General features: G+C 42.9%; 2 protein-coding genes across 7 annotated transcripts in view; one reads left to right on the forward strand and one right to left on the reverse strand.

The window, feature by feature from the left end:
- The window catches only part of CANX (calnexin), a 67,337-nt gene that overhangs the window by 4,993 nt on the left and 38,164 nt on the right, over nucleotides 1-24,180 (forward strand). For 2 of the 5 annotated variants that reach the window (XM_084839109.1, XM_084839111.1), the window contains exon 2: nucleotides 20,979-22,754. The exons of the other annotated variants lie outside the window; for them this stretch is intronic. In XM_084839109.1, the coding sequence (XP_084695235.1) occupies nucleotides 20,999-22,669 (1,671 nt within the window). In that variant the 5' untranslated portion in view covers nucleotides 20,979-20,998 and the 3' untranslated portion in view covers nucleotides 22,670-22,754. Of the gene's footprint in view, nucleotides 1-20,978; nucleotides 22,755-24,180 lie in introns of those variants that run through there. 5 annotated transcript variants of the gene reach the window in all.
- On the reverse strand, nucleotides 10,138-11,271 carry CBY3 (chibby family member 3). Of its 2 annotated transcripts, none has more exons than XM_084839137.1 (2): nucleotides 11,208-11,271; nucleotides 10,138-10,765 (listed from the first exon to the last, which is right to left on the reverse strand). In XM_084839137.1, the coding sequence occupies exon 2, from the start codon at nucleotides 10,709-10,711 to the stop codon at nucleotides 10,229-10,231; it is 483 nt and encodes a 160-aa protein (XP_084695263.1). In that variant the 5' UTR covers nucleotides 10,712-10,765; nucleotides 11,208-11,271; the 3' UTR covers nucleotides 10,138-10,228. The 2 variants fall into 2 exon arrangements, with proteins under 2 accessions (XP_084695263.1, XP_084695264.1); XM_084839138.1 differs by having other exon boundaries at nucleotides 10,146-10,750.

A 24,180-nucleotide genomic window follows, 5' to 3' on the forward strand; every position in this document is an offset into this window, starting at 1 on the left:
GGTTAGAATAGATTGTTATGATACGTATATATATAGTTTTAAGAGAACGTGCCATTTTTAGCTCTTGCAGGAGGCCCAAGTGGAACCTCTCCCAATCTCTCTCTTAGTGTTGTCGGTAGATCTGAGAGAGTGTGCAGCTCCACAGTGTTTTCTCATGTACTGTAGAAATAAAGAAACCTCTTGTGAATGTACCTGACTCTATTATGTGTTGCCTGTAGAGCCGAGCCTAGCAATGAGCTGCAAGCTGACCAGCTCACCCCACCCCACTCCCACCCCAATATTAGCCATGCCCTTCAACCCTGTAATGGCCTTTGGTGCAAAGGCAGTCATGGAAAGAACTGAGGGTTTCAGCAGTAGGTGGAAAGACGTTGTCTGGAGACCAGGTTTACCCATTGAGAAACAACAGAGGAGTAGACCTGGTACACAAATTTCTCAAAGGCTAGAGCTACCTATCTTGGGAGACCTGGTGACCAGGCCTTATTGCTGCTCAGTCACCAGATCTACCAGCAATGGTAGATCTGTTGTCTGATGCTATCAGGGCTTTTTGAAAATGTGCAACCATACACAAAATGTACAGTTCAAGGAAAAGTATACAATACCAAAATAACATTTTTGTAGTTCAAAATTCATGCCATGCAAAAGTTGTATTGTTAGCTGATGTAAAAAGTGGCTGATAATGTGAAAAGTAGTGACTAGCCCAGGCTCCTCTAGAACCCTAAAACCTGATCAAGGATACTCATTTGTTCTTCCACTGCTAAAGACACTCCCCACAGACTCCACTGCTACTCTCTAGAGCTGCCTTCCCCAACCTGGTGCCCTTCAGATGTTTTAGACTTCAACTCCAATCAGCCCCAGCCAGCACAGCCAACGGTCAGGAATGCTGGGGTTGCAATCCAAAACATCTGGAGGGCACCAGGCTGAGGAAGGTGATTCTAGAGCACGTTTACCAATGTTATGATATGGGCACAGATGCCATAAAATATACCATATGATATTCTTAAGACAGCTGTACTGTGTTTGTGCATTTGCGTTTTTTCTCTTGTTCCTAGGTGTTTTTTTATCCCTCATTCCAAATAAAGTTTTCTTGGAATTCATGATGCTTCTAAAATATAACACTCCTCTGCATTAGTGTTGATCGATTCCCAAGACCTTCTGCATGTAAGCTTTAAAATGTCACAGAATGTGATGCTCAGCAACAAAGCACACACACAAGGAAAGCACACAGGTGTGATGTAGCAGCATGTGCTACAACTACAAACTACTGTACAGCTTTTCCACCCCCACCAGAAAAATTCCAGCAGCCGCCCATGCCACCCAGCCTGTTTTATCCCCCCCTTATCTTATGTTCCAAAGCAAGATGGAAATCTTTCTGGGAGAAATCTCAATGTAGTAATGAATGAATATTTTCCTGGCTTTGTGAAACTTGAGCCAGTATGAGAAAGCCTTAACTTTGGTCTTAAACAGGCAGGATTTTTAAAATAATTGAATATGATATGATAGGCATTACTGAATTTATTCAAAAGGAACATGCCAAACAGGAAGGGAGGAGGATTAGCATTATATGTAAAGGATGTATACACATAAAGAAATCCATTAATCTGAGTGTGGAAGGTTGGTTGAGAGCATTTGGGTAAAAATTAGAGGGAAGTAATAGCAATATCATTGGGTCTGTTCTCAGGGGGATGAGCAGGAGAGAGCACACCCTCTTTCACTTTTATTCCACAATCCACTCCTTCATAAGTTGTGGAGCATGATATACAAACCCAGACCACTGGGTTGTTTAGGGGCTAAACAACCCAGGGGTCAACCCAACAACAAATCTTTCCCCATTTTTTTCTGCCTAAGTAAATTGCAATAATATCCTTATCCACTTGAGTCAACATGGCAGGCAACAAGCTAAATGATGAAGAAAGCATAAAATGGGGCATTCTAGTGTACTGGATCTTGTATACTAGTTCAAGAAAAAAAATGTTGCAACAGCAGAACAACAGAATCATAGAATAGTAGGGTTGGAAGGGGCCTACAAGACCATCAAGTCCAACCCCCTGCCCAATGCAGGAATCCAAGTCAGAGCATCCCTGACAGATGGCCGTCCAGCCTGATCTTGAACGCCTCCAGTGTGGGAGAGCCCACCACCTCCCTAGGTAATCGGCTCCATTGTCGTATTTCTCTAACAGTCAGGAAGTTTTTCCTGATGTTCAGCCGGAATCTGGCTTCCTGTCACTTGAGCCCATTATTCTGTGTCCTGCATTCTGGGATGATCGAGAAGAGATGCTAGCCTTCCGCTCTGTGACAACCTTTCAAGTACTTGAAGAGCGCTATCGTATCTCCCCTCAGTCTTCTCTTCTCAAGGCTAAACATGCCCAGTTCTTTCAGTCTCTCCTCATAGGGCTTTGTTTCCAGTCCCCTGATCATCTTTGTTGCCCTCCTCTGAACCCTCTCCAGCTTGTCTGCATCCTTAAAATGTGGTGCCCAGAACTGGAAACAGTACTCCAGATGAGGCCTAACCAGTGCTGAGTAGAGGGGAACTAGTACTTCCCGGGATTTGGAAGCGATGCTTCTATTAATGCAGCCCAAAAGAGCATTGGCCTTTTTTGCATCCACATCCCATTGTTGGTTCATATTCAGCTTGTGATCGACAACAATTCCAAGATCCTTCTCGCTTGTAGTGTTGTTGAACCACGTATCCCCCATCTTGTAACTGTGCTTTTGGTTTCTTTTTCCTAGGTGCAGAACTTGGCATTTATCCCTATTAAATGTCATTCTGTTGTTTTCTGCCCAGCACTCCAGTGTATCAAGATCACTTTGAATTTTGTTTCTGTCTTCCAAGGTATTAGCTATCCCACCCAATTTTGTGTCACCTGAAAATTTTATCAGCATTCCCTGCACCTCCTCATCAAGTCATTGATAAAAATGTTGAAGAGCACTGGGCCCAGGACTGAGCCCTGCGGTACCCCGCTCATTACTTCTCCCCATTTTGAGAAGATCGCATTGATAAGCACTCTTTGAGTCCGATTCTGTAGCCAACTGTGGATCCACCGGATCGTTGTTTCATCAAGCCCACTTTGAGCTAGTTTGCTCATCAGGATATCATGGGGCACTTTGTCGAAAGCTTTGCTGAAGTCGAGGTATATGATGTCCACAGCATTCCCACAGTCCACAAGGGAGGTGACCCGATCAAAAAATGAGATCAGATTCATCTGGCAGGACTTGTTCTTGACCAATCCATGTTGGCTTCGAGTAATCACTGCATTGTTTTCAAGGTGCTTCCAGATGGATTGCTTTATCATCTGCTCCAGAATTTTCCCAGGGATTGATGTCAGACTGACTGGTCTGTAGTTCCCAGGTTCCTCCTTTTTACCCTTTCTGAAGATAGAGCCAGTGTGGTATAGTGGCAAGAGTGTTGGACTGGGAGCTGGGGGATCCGGGTTCTAGTCCCCACTCGGCCATGGAAGCTCACTGGATGACTTTGGGCCAGTCACAGACTCTCAGCCCAACCCACCTCACAGGGTTGTTGTTGTGAGGATAAAATGGAGGAGGAGGGGGAGGACTATGAGCCGCCTTGGGTTCCTTAGGGAGGAAAAAAGGAGGGATATAAATGTAATTTAAATAAATAAATAAATAAATACAACATCAGCCCTCCTCCAGTCATCTGGCACTTCCCCCGTCCTCCATGATTTCTCAAAGAGAATAGACAGCGGCTCTGAGAGTTCTTCTGCCAGTTCCTTTATTACTCAAGGCTTCACTTCATCTGGCCCTGGAGATCTGAACTCGTTCAAAGTAATTAGGTGTTTCTTGACCATGTGCCTATTGATCTCAAGCTGCAATCCTGCCCCTTCAGCCTGTCCTTCGCCTTTGCCAGGGGACTCATAGACCCTCTTTTGGGAGAAGACTGAGCCAAAGTAGGAATTGAGCACTTCTGCCTTTTCCTTGTCATCTGTTATCATTTTGCCATCCTTATTTAATAGCTGAACCACCATTTCTTTCCTCTGTCTTTTACTATGCACATATCTGAAGAAAGCCTTTATGTTGCTTTTAGCATCCTTCGCTAACCTCAGCTCGTTCTCAGCTTTAGCCTTCCTGACACCATCCCTGCAATTCTGTGCTATCTGCCTGTACTCTTCCTTTGTTACTTGGCCTTCTTTCCACTTCCTATATGTGTACTTCTTTGTTTTCAGTTCATCTCTAAGCTTTTTGTGAAGCCACACTGGCTTCTTCTATTGTCTTCCACGTTTTTTTCTTGTTGGAATTGTTTGTGATTTTGCCTTGAGAATGTCCTTTTTTAAAAACTCCCACCCATCTTGGACTCCTTTTCTCGTTAGAGTCGCTTGCCATGGGACCTTACTTATAATTGTTCTGAGTTTGTTAAAATTAGCTTTCCTAAAATCCAGGATATGCGTTTGGCTACACTCAGCTTTTGCTTCCTTTAGAACCAAGAACTCAAGTTTCCTGGTGGCACTCACCAGAACTGAGTTCCAGCACCTTTGCTTCTATTTGTGTGTGCGCACATGTTCACTATTTTAATGCTCTTCGTTACAATTTAATCGCCATCTACTCCTGCGGAAGCATAATCCAAGAGTTCTGGTATCTTTTTTACAGAAGAAAAGCACTGAGAAAATGTCTCTGTGAGAATGACATTATGACAGTGCTTCTCAAACTATGGTGCTGTCCTTCGAGCTTCTCCGTGTGGCTTTCAGCAACCTTTCCATATGGCCATTCCGCTCATTGCATAGAGGAACTGGAATGCCTCTGAAAACAGCTGCAGATAGTTTGATAAGAGCTGCTACTTATCTGACATGGGGAAGAAGCAGAAGCCACTGCTTACAGCAGAGTCAGCAAAAGATAAGTTTAAAGTATAAACATATTTGTCCAACTATGAACAGTTCCGATGAAATGTTGCATAACCTCCAAGATTATAAAAAACAAGGAGGAACATGCGCAACAGTCACAAAGAGCTATGTGGAAGAAAAGGCATTTGTGTACATTCTAGTAAAAGGTTAATATGTAGCTTACTGTTTCTGATTAGAATTCATTTTGTTTCATGTATTTATGAAAGCTTCTGCTACAGCAGTTGTGCCTTATCCTCTACAGAGAGGGGAATGGGTTGTTAGCACCCTCTTTGCTCCTCTTCCTCCTGAACCAGCTCATCAGCCATCTTTGCCTGCCTGTGCATGGATTGCCTACCAGGTTCAGAAACTGAGCAGCCTTAAGATTCACTCAGTTCACAATCATGCAAGATCCCACTAACCATGTCTCCTCTCAAAATTCCCCATCACTACCATCACGTTTGTTTCTATCCATGGCTGCCTCTTCCACAGTGGGCCATCCTCTCCTTCCAAAATCCCATGGGTGTCTTCCCATACACAATACTCATAATTTGATCTCTCTTTCATTGAAAATGTATCACTGGGGCTGTTCGCATGACATAGCCTACCATGGATTATATAACCGACGGTAAAGCTGCAATGTGTGCAGGGTGCATACATTATTCTCAGTAAATAATTCCTGATCCAAGGTTGGACCCATATTCATAATTAAGATACTTGAAAGTAGATAAATTTTTGTGAATAATTAGTAACACAGACTTAGGCTGGGTTCGGACAATGTGTCATGACTCGTTATTTAATCCACAATGAGCTGCAGTGTCCATGGGTGCTACATGGCATATGCAACCCCTGCTCAGAGCTTATCGTGTAGTATGAACCTACTGAACATGGGTTATGCAAGGGTTGAACAACCATTGCATAACCCATGGTGTGTTTTAGGGTTATGTGAGGGTTGTTTAACCCTCACATAACCCATGTACATCAGGTTCACATGACACGACAAATCCTGAGCGGGGGTTGCATATGCAATGTGGCACTCATGGGCTTCGTAGCTCATTGTGGGTTAAATAACCCACAACAAGTCATGACGTGTTGTCCAAACCCGGCCTATGTTTGCATTACTAATTAATTACAAAAATGTATTTTCATTATGAATAAGGGTCCAACTTTGGATCAGGAATTTACTGAGAATAAAGGGCATATCTACACTATAATCCTATAACAATGTTATACCAATTCAACATGCATGGCTTTTGCCAAAGAATCATGGGAAAAGTATTGTCCAATATTTGAGAGAGTTAAAGAAATACACCTATTAACCCATGAATAAGAGATTCATAGTACAATAGGGAGCAAGCAAAATCTGTGAGCCTCTTCTGTGGGGTCAGGTGAGATATCTTACAAATAATTTTTGAAGTATTAAATTGAAATTAACAACTAAGATCCATTAGATGTGAATCTGCTGTGAACTCACTGGGTGGCCTGACTCAAATTACCATGAGCATGATCCTGTCAAAGTTAAGCAAGCTTAAGGGTGCTTCCAGATGAGACTTTTATCTTGCCATCACTCTGCCTCATTCAAGAATTTTAGTGGGGGGTGGGGGTGTCCAGACAAAACACTCACTAACACTATTCCCATCTTGTTTGGATTGAGCTTCAGTTTATTGGCTTTATCCAGTCCATTACCCTGCTTGCGCACTGATTCAGGACATCAACCAGAATCCTGTCAACACTCATCTAAGTTTACTGTTGGAGTAATTCTATAATTATCATATATACTAATGGCAATCTCAGTTATCTAAGTGCCAGCACTCATTTAGCTAAAACAGTACCATCCACACACAAGGGAGGTATTAGCGGGGGGCGGGGGAGGTATGCAGAAGTACAAAAAACCTTAAGGGAAATAAATCTCGGGGGGGGGGGCAATTCAGTGAGGACTGAGCATGCTCAATGCATATGGAATGCTGATGGTGGGGTGGAGATATAATGGAGTATATGGAGACCTGAACAGAAGCTCTCAACATTTTGTGGCAGGTTCTATTTGTACTAATAATAGCAAATATACCAAATAACACTAGTAGTTCTTAGAGCCATGTGAGAAATGTCTTTATACCAGCTATATGCATCACACACATTTCTCACTTGTTAAGGGTGGAGGCAAGACTACTTTCTGGTGATATGTTCATCATTGGAAGCTGCCTCATACCGGCTCATACTATTTGTCCATCCAGCCCGATATTGTGCACTATTACTAGCAGCAGTTCTCTGGGGTCTCTGGCGGAAAGAGATGTCATTCCCATAGCTTCTACCTGATCCCCCTAAGCTCCTTGAAGAAAGGGTGGGATCAAAATACAATATAATAAATAAAGCCCTTTCTTCTGTCTGTCCTAAATCTGAAAAACAATTTAATTGGATGGCTCTGAGTTCTATTTTCTATTTTCTCCACAGCATGCATGATTTTTAAACTTCTATCATGTCCTGCTTAGTTGCCTTCTTCCTAAACTTAAAAAAAAACAAACATTGCAACCTTTCTTTGTGGGGAAAGGTGCTTCACCCCCTTTTGATGTTGTTGTTGTTGTTGTTATCATCATCATTATTGATTTATAAGCCACCCAACATCACAGTATTTTTTTCTGCACCTTTTCCAGCCCTACAATATCCTTTTTGACATGGGGTGAGCAGAACTGTACACTGTATTCCAAGCGTGCCACACTATAGAATTCTGCATTGACATTATGATACTGGCAGTTTTATTTTCACTCCCATTACTAATAATCCATAGCATAGAATTTGCCTTTTTCACAGCTGTCACACAGTGTCAGAATTTTCATTAAATGATCCACCGCAATTCCAAGTGCATCACTTTACAGTTTATACTGATGTACGTTGAACCACATTTGTCATTTTGTTGCTCATTTACCCAGTTTGGAGTGAAAGAGCAACATTTGGGAGGTGTTAATTGTCTGCTTTGGTTTTCTTCACCATTCCAAATCATTTAATGCCATCAGCAAACATGGTCACTCACTGTTCAACCCATCTCCATATAATTTACTAACAAGTTTTAAAGCACCAGTCCCAGCGCAGATCCTTGGGGGAGCCCACTTCTAACTTCTCTCCATTGTGAGAATTGTCTGTTTATACCTACTCTCTGCCTTGTGTTTTTTAACCAGTAACTGATCCATTAAAGGGCCCATCTTCTTATCCTATGACAAGTTTACTGAGGAGAGTTTGGTGAGGGACTTTGTCAAAAGCATCACGAAGTCCCTCACCGAATCATGACTTTCTGTATTGACACCCCTGCTTTAGCCATGCAGTGAAGGCACCAAATAATACACAGCAATGGCCATAATGACATCACCAGCTTACCCTATTGACATCTCATAAAGTACAATGCACCAGTTTGATGCTAGGAACAAATTGCTCCTGTCTGAGAGGCCACCCATGGTTACAGGCACATGCTCCAGGGCTACCCTCAGACATAAGTTGGAATACCTCAACAGCCCAAATCTTGTCAGCCACAGCCTGCAAACAACTACCCCTTCAACAGAGAAAAGGCTGGGGCCTCACAAGGAAGGAAGGAAGGACTGCTATTCCAGTTAAAGCAGTCAGTCAGCTCCATTAGTCCAGTATTTGGGAGGAGGCTTCCATGTAGGACTCATAGGCCACAGGAAAAAGATAAAGGATTCCACACACACAAACTCTGGATGCAGTGCACATAGCCTGTCTGTGAGAGAGGAACAAGTATTTTGTGAAGGAGAGGGAATGAAGCCAGATGGACTAGGAAAAATGCACACTATAACAGCAGGGCACTTGTGAACTAGCCAGTAGCTCAGTGGAAAAGAGCAATGAAATAGGAGATGTAGGTTTGGTTCCTGTCGCCATTTGGAAGATGTTAATCTGACCTCTACAAGGAAATACCTACTGTATAGGTATCCTGCTGGCAACAATAATTTAGGAGGGGAAAGAGAGAAGCAGCAGAATGAGAGCCTAAGACCCTCACACCACACAGCCACAACTGAAGAGAATCATAGAATCATAGAATAGTAGGGTTGGAAGGGGCCTACAAGGCCATCGAGTCCCACCCCCTGCTCAGTGCAGGAATCCAAGTCAGAGCATCCCTGACAAATGGCTGTCCAGCCTCGTCTTGAATGCCTCCAGTGTGGGAGAGCCCACCACCTCCATAGGTAATTGAAGCTCATTCTCAGATCCTTGTGGTTTCCCAGGCCAATGAGACATCCCTTCCCTCCCTATGGGTGCTTTGCATGGGATGATTCCATCTATATAACCCAGTAGTGAAGGGGCCCTGTGTAGAGCTGTAGCTCTGTGGAAAAACCTGGATTGGTATACAAAAGTGACCAGGTTCAGTTTCTGGCTATGAGCATCCTGGTCAGAGACTGGTGCTATAGCCAAGCAGAGTGACTGTGAGATGTACCAATAGCCCCATTCAGGGAATTTGCCTGACTCAGCTATGGCAGCTATGTCCCAGGAAGCCTCCCCTTCATGCCACCCAGCCATGCCTTTCCCATGTTCTTTGTTGACTGCCAGTATCTGCTGGTTATTTTCCAAACAGACCTTATGATCAATCCTCCACCCAGCACCATCATTTACTTTGTGCAGTCCATTGAGCCCAATTACTGAGTTTATCTTACCTGCAACAGCCATGTCAAGAATAGGACTGCCGCCACCCCACCCCTCAGGTGCTCTTCTATGCTGTTGGTGGAATCAGCCTGTCCCACCCTTGCTAGGATTCTACAGCAAGGATACTAGCAAAATGCAGATCCAAACTCCAGTAAGCTAGTGGAGAACCCCATCTCCTCACATTGTGAGTCCCCCATCTCGGCACACAGCACTCACTGGCGGGATGCCAGGGTGATTTCCCCCGCATTAGTTAGCATTGTGCTCCATTGGCTCAAGGAGGTTTAGGAGCAATTCTATCCCACCCAGGTAATCAGTCAAAAGAGGCAACATCATGGAATTCACATCATTTCTAGTATGTTTTACACTTCTATGATTATACATTACAGGACATAGAAATGAAGTATGGGATGGATGACTAGAACTGTTTCAGTGACAGCTGTGAAATGCAGCCTTTTAGCTGGGATAATATATAATGGGGTAGAAGCTTTAGAATTACAGATGTAAATGAGTTTTGAGAGGCTGGCTCTATCCACGATTTTGCAGGTGGAAGAAAAAGATAATGTATTTCATGGCTTATTTTCATTACATTCATTAGAACAAAATGTAAAAACCCTGAGGAAAGGAAATGGAATAATGAAACTAATTAAATAAGACCAAAACCATTATCAGAGAATCTTCTTCAAGATTTTATTAAGTGTCTGGACATGAGAAGGCAAACTACTTAAGAAATACAATTCTCTCAGACCTTATGTCCACGGTGTTTATTAAGACTGAAGCATCAGCACCTTGTTTGTCTTTTTAATCTTTGGATGCCATGAAGTAGTGTCCAGCCTTTTCTCTACTGAGTGTAGTCTTGCTGTGGTTTCTGTTAACATGTCCATCAGCAGCTCAAGTTGTAGCTTCAAGTAGTTGTTCTCTTCCAGTAGTGCTTTGTTGGCTTTCTTCAGGGCCTTGTTAGGTGATTCCTTGTCAGGAGAGGAGAATAACTGCAGTAAGGGCATCTGTCGAGGGACACTGTCACTCTGCCACTCACCATCCTGGAAGACAAACTTTACTTTGCTCAGCTGAGCACATGGAGGGCCGTAATCCATTCCAAGTTCAGCTTGCCGGGTTTTGTAGTCCAACAGATAGAAAGTGGACAAGGAGGTTGCTTGGCGAAGCGTAGGCCTTCTGGGTAAAAATCTATGAGAGAAATGATCAGCCCAGTAATCACGCATATCCTGCAGAACGTGAGAAATGGCTTCCATGACAAGGACAGCTAGAGATGGAGGATACCAATAAGAGACCTACAGAAGAAAGTTCTGGAATAGAAAGCCAAATGTGCAATATTATATTACTGTGCTTTCAGATGAAGCTTTTGTTACACCATTGCTCTGTCTCATTCATGGAAATTTAGAGGGAGTTCAGATGATATCGTCTTCCACTCCTAATGCTCCCATGTTTTCTAACCATTTCTTCCATCTTTTTCCTTACCACAGAAAATATGTTAAGGAAAAAGGACGAAAGAGTTGCACACTATCTTCTGGTTGCTAATACTAGGAACCCTCCATCTACAAGCATCCTAGATCTTGGTTTAATAAGGACATTGATTAATTTGGGTCACCACCACTAATCTAATCTGTAGCCTCTGGCTACCTTGCCTCACCTATTAAGAGGTCTTTCTAACAAAGCATATGCAGACAGATCACCCACCAGCCTTTTTTTTTTTTAGAATTCTTTCAGTTCTCAAAATACTCTGCTTACCAACAGCTTGGTTGTAGCTACTCAAGTGCTCACATCAGTTGAAACTTTAGATATGAACTGGTATAGCACAGGAAAGAAACTGTTGCTTTTGAGTACACACACACACACACAGAAATTATGCCTGACATCACGTTGATAACCTCATGTCATCATGTGGCTTGAGATGTCTCACAATTGCTTTTCCTATTTTGGCCAATCATATTTTTCTATGTAATAGAAACCCAAATGGACATATTTGTGTTTTATGATAGTCAGCAGTCAGCTTAGTGAAGGAGTGTTGAACTACTTTCAGCCTGAGGGCTGAATTCAATTTTGTAGAAGCTCTCAGGGGCAAAATTCCAGTGGTGGGTGGGTCCGAAGACATAAGGGGGCAGGGCCAAACATACCAGAAATACTGGTATATTTTAGCTTGAAGCTTTTACTGCCAGTAACTAAGCATTAGGAGAGGCATTTCAACCTTTTACAGTGGAGAAAAAACACCCCAAAGCTAGGAAACCACCAAATGATTGGCGGTTGGGAAAAGTGGGGCCAGGGGAAGGAAGTATTGCCATCTGAGGAACCCAACAGGGCTGGATTGGGACCCTACATGGGCCAGATTTAGCCTGCAGGCCTGAGGTTCAACATCCCTGTCTTAGTGTTTAGTTTGAGTTAACTGGGAAGTTAATGTTACCATCTACATGGCACTTGTATTGTGTAAAGTACTTACAATACATACCTCTGACATGCACACAATAACCAGTGCATTAATTGATTAATCTGACACTTTACAGGTAGGAAACTGGAGATGAGATACTATGTTTTCAAGGCAAGAGGTAGGGCATAATTGTGGTATATCAAAATTTATGTAGGATGCTGGCCTACATAATGTATACCAACCAAATGCACATAAATAACATACTGCTTGAGTATACAGTTCACCTCCTACAGATGTTACAACTCATTTCCACATACACAGCTTTTATAATAACCTATAATTAAGGGCGCAATCCTATCCAGATAGGCGGCCACCTCCAAACTCAGAGGCGACCGTCTATCCAATGCAGAGCAGGAGAAGCACAGAGGGGATCGTTCCCTCTGTGCTCCTTGTGCCCTGCATTTTCGGCTAGAGAGCTGATTGCGGCTGTCTAGCTGTGGGGGGGCTGAGCGGGGAAGGAGGCTGCTGTACAACACATTGGATGTGTTGTACAGGCATTTCCACCCTCCCCAGCCTGGAACACCCCCAGACATGACCCTTTTCAGCCGCTCCGCACTCCTCTTGTGAGCGCAGAGCACAGGGCTGTTCTGTGCTGCCTCCGAGGCAGCACGGAAGTGCGGGGAGGTCGGTTCTCTGGGAACTGACCTTGGAGAGCGGGCTCCAAGGTTGGTTCCTGGAAAACAAGATATCCTATGGCTGTCTAGCGGCCATAGGATTGCTCCCTCCGATATATATTTTACCTTTTGTATCTATATTCTTCATTGGTATTTGGAATGCTTAAAGGGTATCATACAATGTTGAAAATTAACTTTGTATGATATAAAATGCAAAGTAGCTGTGTTGGCCATGAGAAAGATTCCAAAATTAATTTTAATGTAATACCTTTATTAGGCCAACCACATGGGCACAAGAATGTGAGCAAGCTTTCAAGATATCCAGGTCTCTTCATCAGGCAAAATGTTACAAAAAGCAAGGCAGTGGGAGGGAGAGGGGGGGAAATGTTGATTTGATGTTGGAGTTATGGTGTGTGCATGATCACAGTCCTGAGATGGAATCATCTTGTCTGAAAGAAAGATCTGGAGATCTTGAACGCCCGCACAGATTTTTTGTGTCCTTGGGATTTTCCTGAAAACATTATGATGCTAATATGGATTGTATGATATAGTAACTCTCATGAAACCACTCTGAAGATGCTTTCCCATATTATTAAAATATGCTCATTATTAGGAAATGTATGGAATGTGTCAGAGAACAACCTGGAAAGACATAATGTACAACAAGGATTTCCAGTTTGTGGGGCAAAGCTATCAGTTTATTGCGGCTGATTACATTGTGTAATTGCCAGTAGCTGATGTTGGAGCTGGGTCTCTCCTTTGTTATCCCACAAATGTGCTTTGCCTTCCGTTTGTTTCTCATACAGAACAGTACCAATAAGAGGGGCACACAACATGAAAAAAGCGCTGGCTAAAGATAAGACAAAATGAGGCGGTGCAGTGATGTATTGCTAATTAATCTCCAGCACTGTGCAGAAAGAGTAAAAATTAAGTTATCTGAAGTTCCAAATAAGTAAAAGTTACTCTGTACTGTGTTTCAAGGATATGCAAAGAGTCTATGCAAGGGCCTCTGTCTGCAACAAGCATGTCCCCTTGATAAAGGAAGGGGTGTCCCTCACCCATCCAGCCCCTATTAATGCTTTATTTTTTTAATTATTTATTTATGACCCCAAAATATCCCCTGCCTTTCTGGTGCCTATGCACCACTCAGATCAGCTAACAACATTTAAAATAAATAACAAAAGACAATAAAATTACAAAAGGGGGAGGGGAAACCAATAGCATAAGAAAATAGAGAGATGCAGCAGATAAAACAGAGACATAGGATAAAGCTCGTCCAACTGACAAGAACAAACACTATCTAAAGAAGAAGGTTTTGCTGTACGGCAAAATGCTTAAGTGAGAGTGCTAACTGAGCCTCCCAGGACAAGGAATTCCACAATTTTGGTACAGCTATAGAGAAGGCCCCTTCTCTTGTTCCCATCACTGCACCTTCATCATAGTTGGGACCTAGAGAAGGCCCTCTCTGTCAATTTTCAATGTTCTTGCTTTCATTGTTCCAAGTAGAGCTGTGCGCAGGTGGCCTCTTGAAATTTTCCACCTTACTTGTGGGCAGAGAAATTTAGGAGACAATTTCACCAAATTTCTCCAGGGGGAGGAGAAATTCTCCACAGTTTCTCCAAGGTAGTGCTCCCCACTAGCAGGGTTTGTAGCACAGCTTCTTTCTTTTTTCTTAAGGATTTTTGGGTGTTTCGTGCTGCAAGAGCATCAACTGTCTTGGCAGGCCAGCCCTCAGTTTGCATCTACCACAATGCAGGTGGGGGCAGTGAGGTGGAGTTAATGTTCTGCCAAAATCTGTCTTCCTGAAAGTTTTCTCCCCCCATGAAAGAGGCTTCCATTGTTTTGCCTCATTCAGGATGTTTCATAATGTATTTGTGTGGTGTTTTTGAGCTTACCTAATCACAGCTAGCCTCCCAGGCTGCCTGCACATCCAGATTTGAAAAAGCCCTATGGGAGGAATTGCCACATGGTACCTTAAACTGGCCTTTAATTGATGTGTAGGAAGCTAAGGAGGCCACAGGTGTCCAGAGAGATGATTGTACAATGCAGAACAGAACACTTGTGCTCAGTCCTCGGCCACCTCCTAAGTAAGCTAAGCCCAAGAAACCCAAACCTCACCCATGAGAATTTCTCTGAAATTTCTTCACCATTGAATTTCTTTTTGAAAACAATTTATCTTCTATCAAATTGAATGAGAATGGTCAAAAAAATGTAGGATAAATTTTTGGCACAGCACTAGTTCCAAGGTTCTATTGTTTTAGATTATTGTACACTGCCTTGATGGCTTTTTAACAGATAAAGTGGTATTTATATATGCTAATAAATAGTGTGAAAACATTGTTACCAACAAGATGTTCATCTAGAAGACGGCTTTATATGGCTCCCTGCTTCCAGGTTGCCACCATGTAGATCCTCCACTTGTCTGTCCACATGAGAGCTATGGGGTACATCACAGGCTGTGCTTGGATGGTGCAATGCACATGGAAGAACTACCGCTGGTGCACAGAGCTTGTAGACACAGTTGAACCTTTCCCTTTATATGCTAGCCCTATTCAGGCATTCTAAACCTGAATAGGGCAAATGTGTGAAGAGAACAAATGCTCCAGCCTTGGCCTTCTCCATCGCGTTTGTTGCCCTCAGCTCATGGAGGGAGGAATACAGTTAGCTTTGAGGGGCACCCAGGCAAGTTACTTTCCTGCCTGCCCGCCCCCGCCCTCTGTGTTGCCACCAACTAGTCATCCTGCTTTCCCTTCCTCCTTAAAAAAAGAAAAAGAAACCTGGCAGCCACAGTAGCAGCTCCTTCTCCTCCTCCTAGCTCAGCATGCCATTTTAAAAGTAAAGGCTTTTTTACTTATGGTTTAAGTAGCAGCGATCTGAACCAATCAAATGCTGCTTTTGAGGTGCCATGGCAAATGGGGGCATAGGAGTGGCAAAGTGGCAGTCCTTATGTCACTCTTGTGCCCTCATTGGCTACCCCCCCACACACAAAGGTAGCATATGATTGGTTCAGATTGGCGCTACTCAAAACATGTTTTAAAAAATCACATTGCTTTTTAAATGGTGCACCACAGGGCCTTCAGGCTTGCCTGGCTGGCTACCATGGCACATCTTTTTACCATTGCTGGGGCAGGGCTAGAAGGAGAGGGAGTTCATAGGGTCAGTTGGGGCCCCTTCAGACTTGCACACTGAGGCCCGGCCCTGGCTGCACCACTGGTGGAGTGCAGCTGTCTGTGGAGGCTCTCCACATTTGCTAGAATGCTGATTTTCCTGCATTCTTGCTCACGTGGAGAGCCTCTACGGATAGAAGAGGCTCTTCTCTTCAGACAGTTGCCCTCCACAAGTTGAGGACAACAAATACCTCATTTGGGGCTGGAGTGCTCCTTCTCCTCAGATGTTTGCCCTATTCAGGTTTAGAATACCTGAATAGGGCTACTATTTCCTGAATTTCCAGTTTAGTGATAAAGTACTAAACCAAAAGGACAAGAAGATTCTAGAGGCTACATAGAACCACCGATGTCAGTTCTGAAATACATGTTTGTTATTTTTAATCAAAAACATTTATGTTACAAAATAAATGAAAAGTGCTACAAAACTGCACAGAATACTCACAGCAAACTAAGATCCATAATTCCAAAATGGTGGGTCAGCATTTCCCAGTGTTGTGGGAGTCTTATCAAAAGGATCAGTCATCTCACTGCCAGGACTAAAACCTAAAAGGCTTCACATGTTACATGTGTTTTCTCATACATGGGGTACCAGTCATGTGCTCCCTCTGACACTTACCCACATTGCACATGTTTTAAAATGTGTTTCGGACAACAAGTATTGCATAGAATACACATACATGCTAAATGTGTGCCATATAAGCAGCCTTAAACACTGAGAGGATTAAATGCAGGAAAAAGTTGTTAATGACAACACATGACACATGTTTTAGAATGTGCGTAGATGAACAGGTGTACATTGGGCTTAGGGAAGTAGGGGTGGTGAGTGAGGTGGAAATGCTGAGCCCTTCTCCTCTCATAAATCTCATATCCTGAGTTACTTTTCTCCTAGGTAGGCTGTGAGATGAGAAGAAAGCCCTGCTCAGAGAAAAGTGGCTAGAGGAAAGCCATTTTGGACACACACACAAAAGATGGGGGAAGGGTTCCACACCTTTCTCCTGCCTGTTGCTTTCATTTATATCCCGCCTTTTTTCCTCCTTAAGGAACCCAAGGCGGCGTACATAATCCTCCTCCTCCTCCATTTTATCCTCACAACAACAACCGTGTGAGGTGGGTTGGGCTGAGAGTCTGTGACCGACCCAAAGTCACCCAGTGAGCTTCCATGGCCAAGTGGGGTCTAGAACCCAGATCTCCCGACTCCCCATCCAACACTCTAGCCACTACACCACACTGGCTCTCAGTGCACTTTATACCATATTTGGTAGACCCTAGAATGCTAACATAGGGGTCATATTGCTGTCAGAGCTGGTTGAATCTCCTGAACAAAGGCCAGAGTCTGTGTGTCAGGAAAAAAAATACTGGGAAGAGTCGGACACGACTGAACGACTGAACAACAACTGATTTAGGCAAGTTGGGGTACAACCCTATGCACACTCACCTGGGAGGAAGCTGCATTAAATTTAATGATAAATATGCATAGGATTGGGCAGTCAGTTGTAAGTGAGAAGGGCTGTTTATTGTCCAATTGCACACTGTTTCATGTTTGCCTTAATACAAACTTGAACAATACAAATGTACAATTAAAAGGTTGCTCCTGAAGCTGTTCCTTGGCCTGAAAAAAAAAACACTTGCAAACCATTTTACGTAATAGCTTTGCATCCTTAACTCTTGTCTCTGTCCTTCCCATTTCTCCTCCTCTTCTTTCCTCACTGATCTGGATGTTTTTCTGATCAAAGTGAGTATTATTTAGATCAGTCTGACCTACTTCTGCCCTGCAGCTGGCCCCCTTTTGTTATGGATGCAGCTACTATGGCAACCTGTGTAACACATCTGCATCATAAAGAGGAGCGTACACTCAATTCCATTGCTACTTTTGGGTTTCACTGCAGGCTTTTTTCACATGCTTGTGCCAGATTGTTTGTTCACAAACTGGGAATATATTGATGCTCAGTATGATCCAAAAGAATAAAGGTGCATTCTTCAGAAATTATAACTCTAGAATCCAGAAGGGGTAATCATGTTAGCCTACTGCAGCAAACACAATGAAGAGTCTTGTGGTATCTTAAATATGAACAAATTTATTATGGCATATAAGCTTTTGTGGACTAGAACTCACTTTATCAGATGCAGGAATTGTTATCCTAAGTTGTCAGATTTATATGCACAGGGGGGTGGGTTTGGTACTGTAAGAGGTGAAGTCAGAGGGAAATGAAATGCAAAGGTACAGACTATGACAGTTGCATCAAGGATGCAATCCCATGCATGTTCAGACAGAAAAAAAAGTCCCACAACTCCCAGCATAGCTGGCTGGGGAATGCTAGGAGCTGTAGAACTTTTTTCTGTCTAAATATGCATAGGATTGCGACTTAAAGCTTAAATATAGGTACAGCGACCATTCACAACGCAGTGTTGATAATACAATCCAGGGCATTTTATCAGAGCTTTAATACTCCTAATAGTAGGGTGACGTACTTGCTACTGTTTATAAATTGGATGCTTGCTAATTCAGGAATGTATCTCATTCATTGTGCTTGTAAAATTAGGTAACACACAATTTGCTCATTAAAGCTGAAAGTTAAAGGCTGTGTAATATTGCTTTATGACAATAAGACAAGTTTCATGATTTGAAAAATAAACAAAGATACATTTTTGCGAAGATACTTTTGCATACATAGTATTGGATTCTTAATGCTAAAATGCCAGCTGAAATAAAAGACTAATTACATTCAGGCCGTACGTATATTGGGGCTGTAAAAGCTAAAAACACACAGAACTTATTGGTTATTAATCATCCAGTTAAAAAAAAGATTTACATAAGTTAGCATACTATGAAAACAGTAGGAATATATATAATAAAAACCATGTCTGCTGGAAGTTGCATATAAATGGAACTATTTTTCTATTCTAACATTCACCTGGCATTTTGCTACTCAGATTTCAAATACATTAGTTAAGATCCAAGAAGCTTCAGGTTGGGCCGCCTGTATGGCCTATGTAGGAACTAGGAAGGCAGGCAAGTTCTTCAGGTATGCAAAATTACAGAAGGAGCCCCACCTAATAATCAGGGGTGGGGTGGGGTTAAATCTGTGATTAAAGCTTGCAGACCTAATAGGCAGATATTAGTATCAGTTACAAGGTGTAGCACAGCTGGGGTATGGGTCTGTACTTACTGGCCATATGAGTGTTCTCAGAGTATATCCGGAGAGCAATTTCCCTGCAGAATTTTGTATTGAACTGGAAGCATACAACAATAAAGACACAAATTTATTTAGGGTTGCAGAACCATCTCTAGGCAGCTCCTTGTTTTGGACTGTGACACACATTGCTGACCCCTCTAATCTCTGGTTCTGCCTGTTTTGACCTAATAGGGACCACTGTAAGAATTGAGACAGGCCACATGTGGCTTGCAGATAGTGAGTAAACTGAATCAGCAAGCCTGCCACCCAAATTATTTTGTTTGTTTGTTTATTTAGAAGATAGATAGGTAGATATGCCCCTCTACTCAATAAGCACTCCAGGCAATGTAAAAATAGAAACAATAAAATTATCCTCATCTCAGTCATCTGAAAGCAGTCCTAAATTGTTATTTTTCCTGGATGTAGAAATGCCAATAATAAGGTTGCAGTTACAGGACTCTGAACCAACTGGAATAAGATAAGGCATATTAGAAGGGTAAAGATTTGCCACCAGTGGCCTATGTATTTCTCTGATCATAGAAATTCTCCCACATCACTAATTTTGCTTCTACTAACTATTACTATTAAATGGGGTATACCAAGAGTGTCATAATTACTGCCGAATCCTGCAAGAACATAAAACTTGGTCAGGGTGGGTTAGGGCCTTTCCAGATGTTTTTTAGACAATAACTGTATAGTTATGATTGAGCAGTTGCATAGAATAAACACATCGTTCAATATATTTCTGTTGTGGGAAATCATGATGAGAACAGTATAGCACATGAGAGTATTCAAAGTGCTTTACATACATTATCCCAATTTCCAGAGGACCAGCAAAAACAACAAGGTGTTTTGTGGCATGCTGGCATAATCTTTTGTGGACTATAGATAATGATAAATTTAAGAATAAATTTGTTATTCTTTAAGGTGCCATAAGACTCTTGAAAAGAAGCCACTGTGGATTCTTTTCCCCACCCTGTGTCTGTTGCTCACGCAACCACCATTTCCTTAATTATCCGCAATGCGGCGTGAGTTAATGTGCTGTCTGAACCCAGCGTGGCAGGGGTGGCTTCTAAACCACCCCACAAGTCCTACAAGCCTAGCAAAACTGTCTTGGAGGAGAAGGGAAGGAGGCTGGAGAGGCCTCAGGATAATTCCCGGCCTCCCCAGTCCTCTCCCCATCCATCAAAATACCCCCCTTTCCTTCTCTCTGAGGTTGCTTTCCCAAACTTGGAGAGGCAGCTGGCACAGTTCTTTCCATGCTGCATGCAAGGAGGGGAGGGTCAGAGCTCTGATTCCCAACTCCGAGGTTGGAGCACTGTCTCTGACCTTGGATCTGAGAACCTGAACTATCCTATGACCCCTAAGTTGGTCTACAGCTCACAGGACTGTACCCTCCCTCACTTTATTGGAACAGGAAGCCCTCTTTTTGTTCTTAATTTCCAGGAGAATCCTGGATGGTCATGGGGAACCTCATGTAGGCCACACATTGTCCACCTCTGTCCTAGCATCTTGTTTCCAGAGCTCTATTTTGTCCTGGGCAGCTAACTAACCAGGGACTTAAGGACAGCCAAGACAAGAAAATAGCTGAGGACAGCTGAAACTCACATTAAAAAATGAGATTTATTTTTTTTTACAGGTAGGCTACTAATCTTTGTTTATTATGAGCCTGGTGGCCTAGAAACTAGCAGTTTGTAGAAGAGATTTGAAAGGAATCATGTGATACAGCAAAAATTAGGGGATTAATTAGAACATGGGACAAGGGAAATATTGATTCTAGATTGATGACCAGTGTGATTCTAGATTAGCCCTGCCATCTCACAGCTGGAGTCCATTGTCAGGCTGAACACGTGAGTAATTTAACAGACAGTTACCTATAGAGACTAATATAATTCAATACATGCCAAACAAATGTTTAAAGTTTACAGTAAATAAAGGTGTATCAGGAAGCAACATCTCTGATGCAAATAAAAGTATGTACTGTTGGGACATAATGCTGCTCCTGTGTATTTTCTGTATTTTCTTGTAATAGGTGTATTTTTTGATATGGGCCCTTTTGGCGTTTTATACCAATACCCTTGACCTATTGCTTATCTCATTATTGCTGTTTCCCCACGCTCAAGACCGCAACTAGGAGGGAGGAATGATCTCAGTACAAATCCAAGGCAAACCATTCAACATCACAGTAATACAAGTCTATGCCCCAGCCACTGAGGCCAAAGAAGCTGAGGTTGATCAGTTCTATGAAGACCTACAACACCTTCTAGAACTACCACCAAAAAAAGATGTCCTCTTCATCATAGGGGATTGGAATGCTAAAGTAGGACGTCAAGAAATCACCGGGATAACAGGCAAGCATGGCCTTGGTGTACAAAATGAAGCAGGACAAAGGCTAATAGAGTTCTGTCAAGAGAACATGCTGATCATAGCAAACACTCTTTTCCAACAGCACAAGAGGCAACTCTACACATGGACATCACCAGATGGTCAATATCAAAATCAGATTGATTATGTCCTTTGCAGCCAAAGATGGAGAAGCTCTATACAGTCAGTAAAAACAAGACCTGGAGCTGACTGTGGCTCAGATCATGAGCTGCTTCTTGCAAAATGTCGGCTTAAATTGAAGAACTTAGGGAAAACCACTAAACCATTCAGGTATGACCTAAATCAAATCCCTTATGAATATACAGTGGAGGTGAGGAATAGATTTAAGGGATTAGACCTGATAGACAGAGTGCCTGAGGAACTATGGAGGAAGTCCGTAACATTGTTCAAGAGGCAGCAACTCAATCCATCCCAAAAGAAATGCAAGAAAGCCAAGTGGCTGTCTGATGAGGCTTTACAAGTAGCTGAGGAAAGAAGGGAAGCGAAAAGCAAGGGAGAAAGGGGAAGATATATCCAACTGAATGCAGCGTTCCAGAGAATAGCAAGGAGAGACAAGAAGGACTTCTTAAATGAACAATGCAAAGAAATCAAGGAAAACAACAGAATGGGTAAGACTAGAGATCTCTTCAAGAAAATTGGAGATCTCAAGGGAACGTTTTGTGCAAAGATGGGCATGATAAAGGACAAAGAAGGCAGGGACCTCACAGAAGCAGATGAGATTAAGAAGAGGTGGAAAGAATACACAGAAGAACTATACAGGAAAGATCTGAATGTCCCTGATAGCCATGAGAGTGTGGTCACTGAACTTGAGCCGGACATCCTAGAGAGTGAGGTCAAGTGGGCCTTCAGAAGCATTACTAACAACAAAGCTAGCGGAGATGACAGTATTCCAGCTGAGCTATTTAAAATCCTAAAAGATGACGTTATTAAAGTGCTGCACTCAATATGCCAACAAATTTGGAACACTCAACAGTGGCCACCAGACTGGAAAAGGTCAGTTTACATTCCAATTCCAAAGAAGGGCAACGCCAAAGAGTGTTCAAACTGCCATACAATTGCGCTCATTTCACATGCCAGCAAGGCGATGCTCAAAATCCTACAAGCTAGGCTTCAGCAGTATGTGAACCGAGAACTCCTGGAAGTACAAGCTGGGTTTCGAAGGGGCAGAGGAACTAGAGATCAAATCGCCAACTTTCGCTGGATCATGGAGAAAGCAAGAGAATTCCAGAAAAACGTCTATTTCTGCTTCATTGACTACGCTAAAGCCTTTAATCGTGTGGATCACAACAAACTGTGGCAAATTCTGAAAGAGATGGGGGTACCAGACCACCTTACCTGTCTCCTGAGAAACCTGTACGAGGGTCAAGAAGCAACAGTAAGAACCAGACATGGAACAACTGAGTGGTTCAAAATTGGAAAAGGAGTATGACAGGGCTGCATATTGTCGCCCTGCTTATTTAACATATGCAGAGTACATCATGAGAAACGCGGGGTTGGATGAATCACAGGTCGGAATTAAGATTGCTGGGAGAATTATCAACAACCTCCGATATGCAGATGATACCACCCTAATGGCAGAAAGCGAAGAGGATCTAAAGAGCCTGTTGTTGAGGGTGAAAGAGGAGAGTGCAAAAGCTGGTTTGAAACTCAACATTCAAAAAATGAAGATCATGGCATCTGGCCCCATCACTTCCTGGCATATGGAAGGGGAAGAAATGGAAGCAGTGACAGATTTTACTTTCTTGGGCTCCAAGACCACTGCAGACAGTGACTGTAGCCATGAAATTAAAAGACGCTTGCTCCTTGGGAGGAAAGCTATGGCACACCTAGACAGCATTGTAAGAAGCAAAGGCATCACCTTGCCGACAAAGGTCCGTCTAATCAAAGCTATGGTTTTCCCAGTAGTAACGTACAGCTGTGAGAGCTGGACTATAAGGAAGGCTGAGCGCCGAAGAATTGATGCTTTCGAACTGTGGTGCTGGAGAAGACTCTTACGAGTCCCCTGGTCTGCAAGGAAGTCAAATCAGTCAATCCTAAAGGAAATCAACCCTGAGTGCTCATTGGAAGGACAGATCCTGAAGCTGAAGCTGAAATATTTTGGCCACCTAATGCGAAGAGAAAACTCCCTGGAAAAGACCCTGATGCTGGGAAAGCCTGAAGGCAAAAGGAGAAGGGGACGGCAGAGGATGAGATGGCTAGATAGCATCACGGATGCAATGAATATGAACTTGAGCACGGTCCGGGAGAGAGCGCAGGACAGGAAGGCCTGGTGTGCTATGGTCCATGGGGTCACGAAGAGTTGGACACAACTTAACCCCTGAACAACAACAACAATGGTATTACAATGGCAGGAAAGGGTATCACCCGAAGCCTAGCACTGCCAATTCAAACAGGTTTGAAATCTTGGTTGAAGAATGACAGCGAGATGTTGGAGCACTATGGGCCAATACAGATATTACTTTAAATCCGTATCAGCTACAATTTCTTTCATTTTTACTCCAGGGTAAACACATAGGGCCTGATTCAGATTGGGACCTTAGGGTGGAGTGGTGGGTAGGAGGGGCTTTTCAGATCCGGATCGGACTCCTGCTCCCTCTAGAGCAAACATGAAACAAAGACATAGTCGCTAGATACAAATTTAAAGTAATGTGTTTTGGCCCTATGTTGCTGCTGTAATAACGATTCGTTCTGTAAACAAAAAGGGGCGTTTCCCCCCCCTTCAGAATGATAGTGTCAGTTCATATGCAAAAAGCCCCATTAATTGGTTACAAATAGTACGATTAAATTAGTGACGCTTCTTTATGTTGACAGCTTTAGAAGTCAGCAAAACAAAGTCTATGCTAACTAGTTGTACAGGTGTAAATTACTAGCGCTCCCCAGCCCCTCTAGTAATGCAGGACAGGTGGAACAACGGTGGGGAAAAAAAACCCCGTCGTCTGA

Source organism: Heloderma suspectum, chromosome 2, assembly GCF_057233095.1.
Source record: "Heloderma suspectum isolate Gila_16-S chromosome 2, 16-S_ref, whole genome shotgun sequence".
NCBI classification, from domain to species: domain Eukaryota; kingdom Metazoa; phylum Chordata; class Lepidosauria; order Squamata; family Helodermatidae; genus Heloderma; species Heloderma suspectum.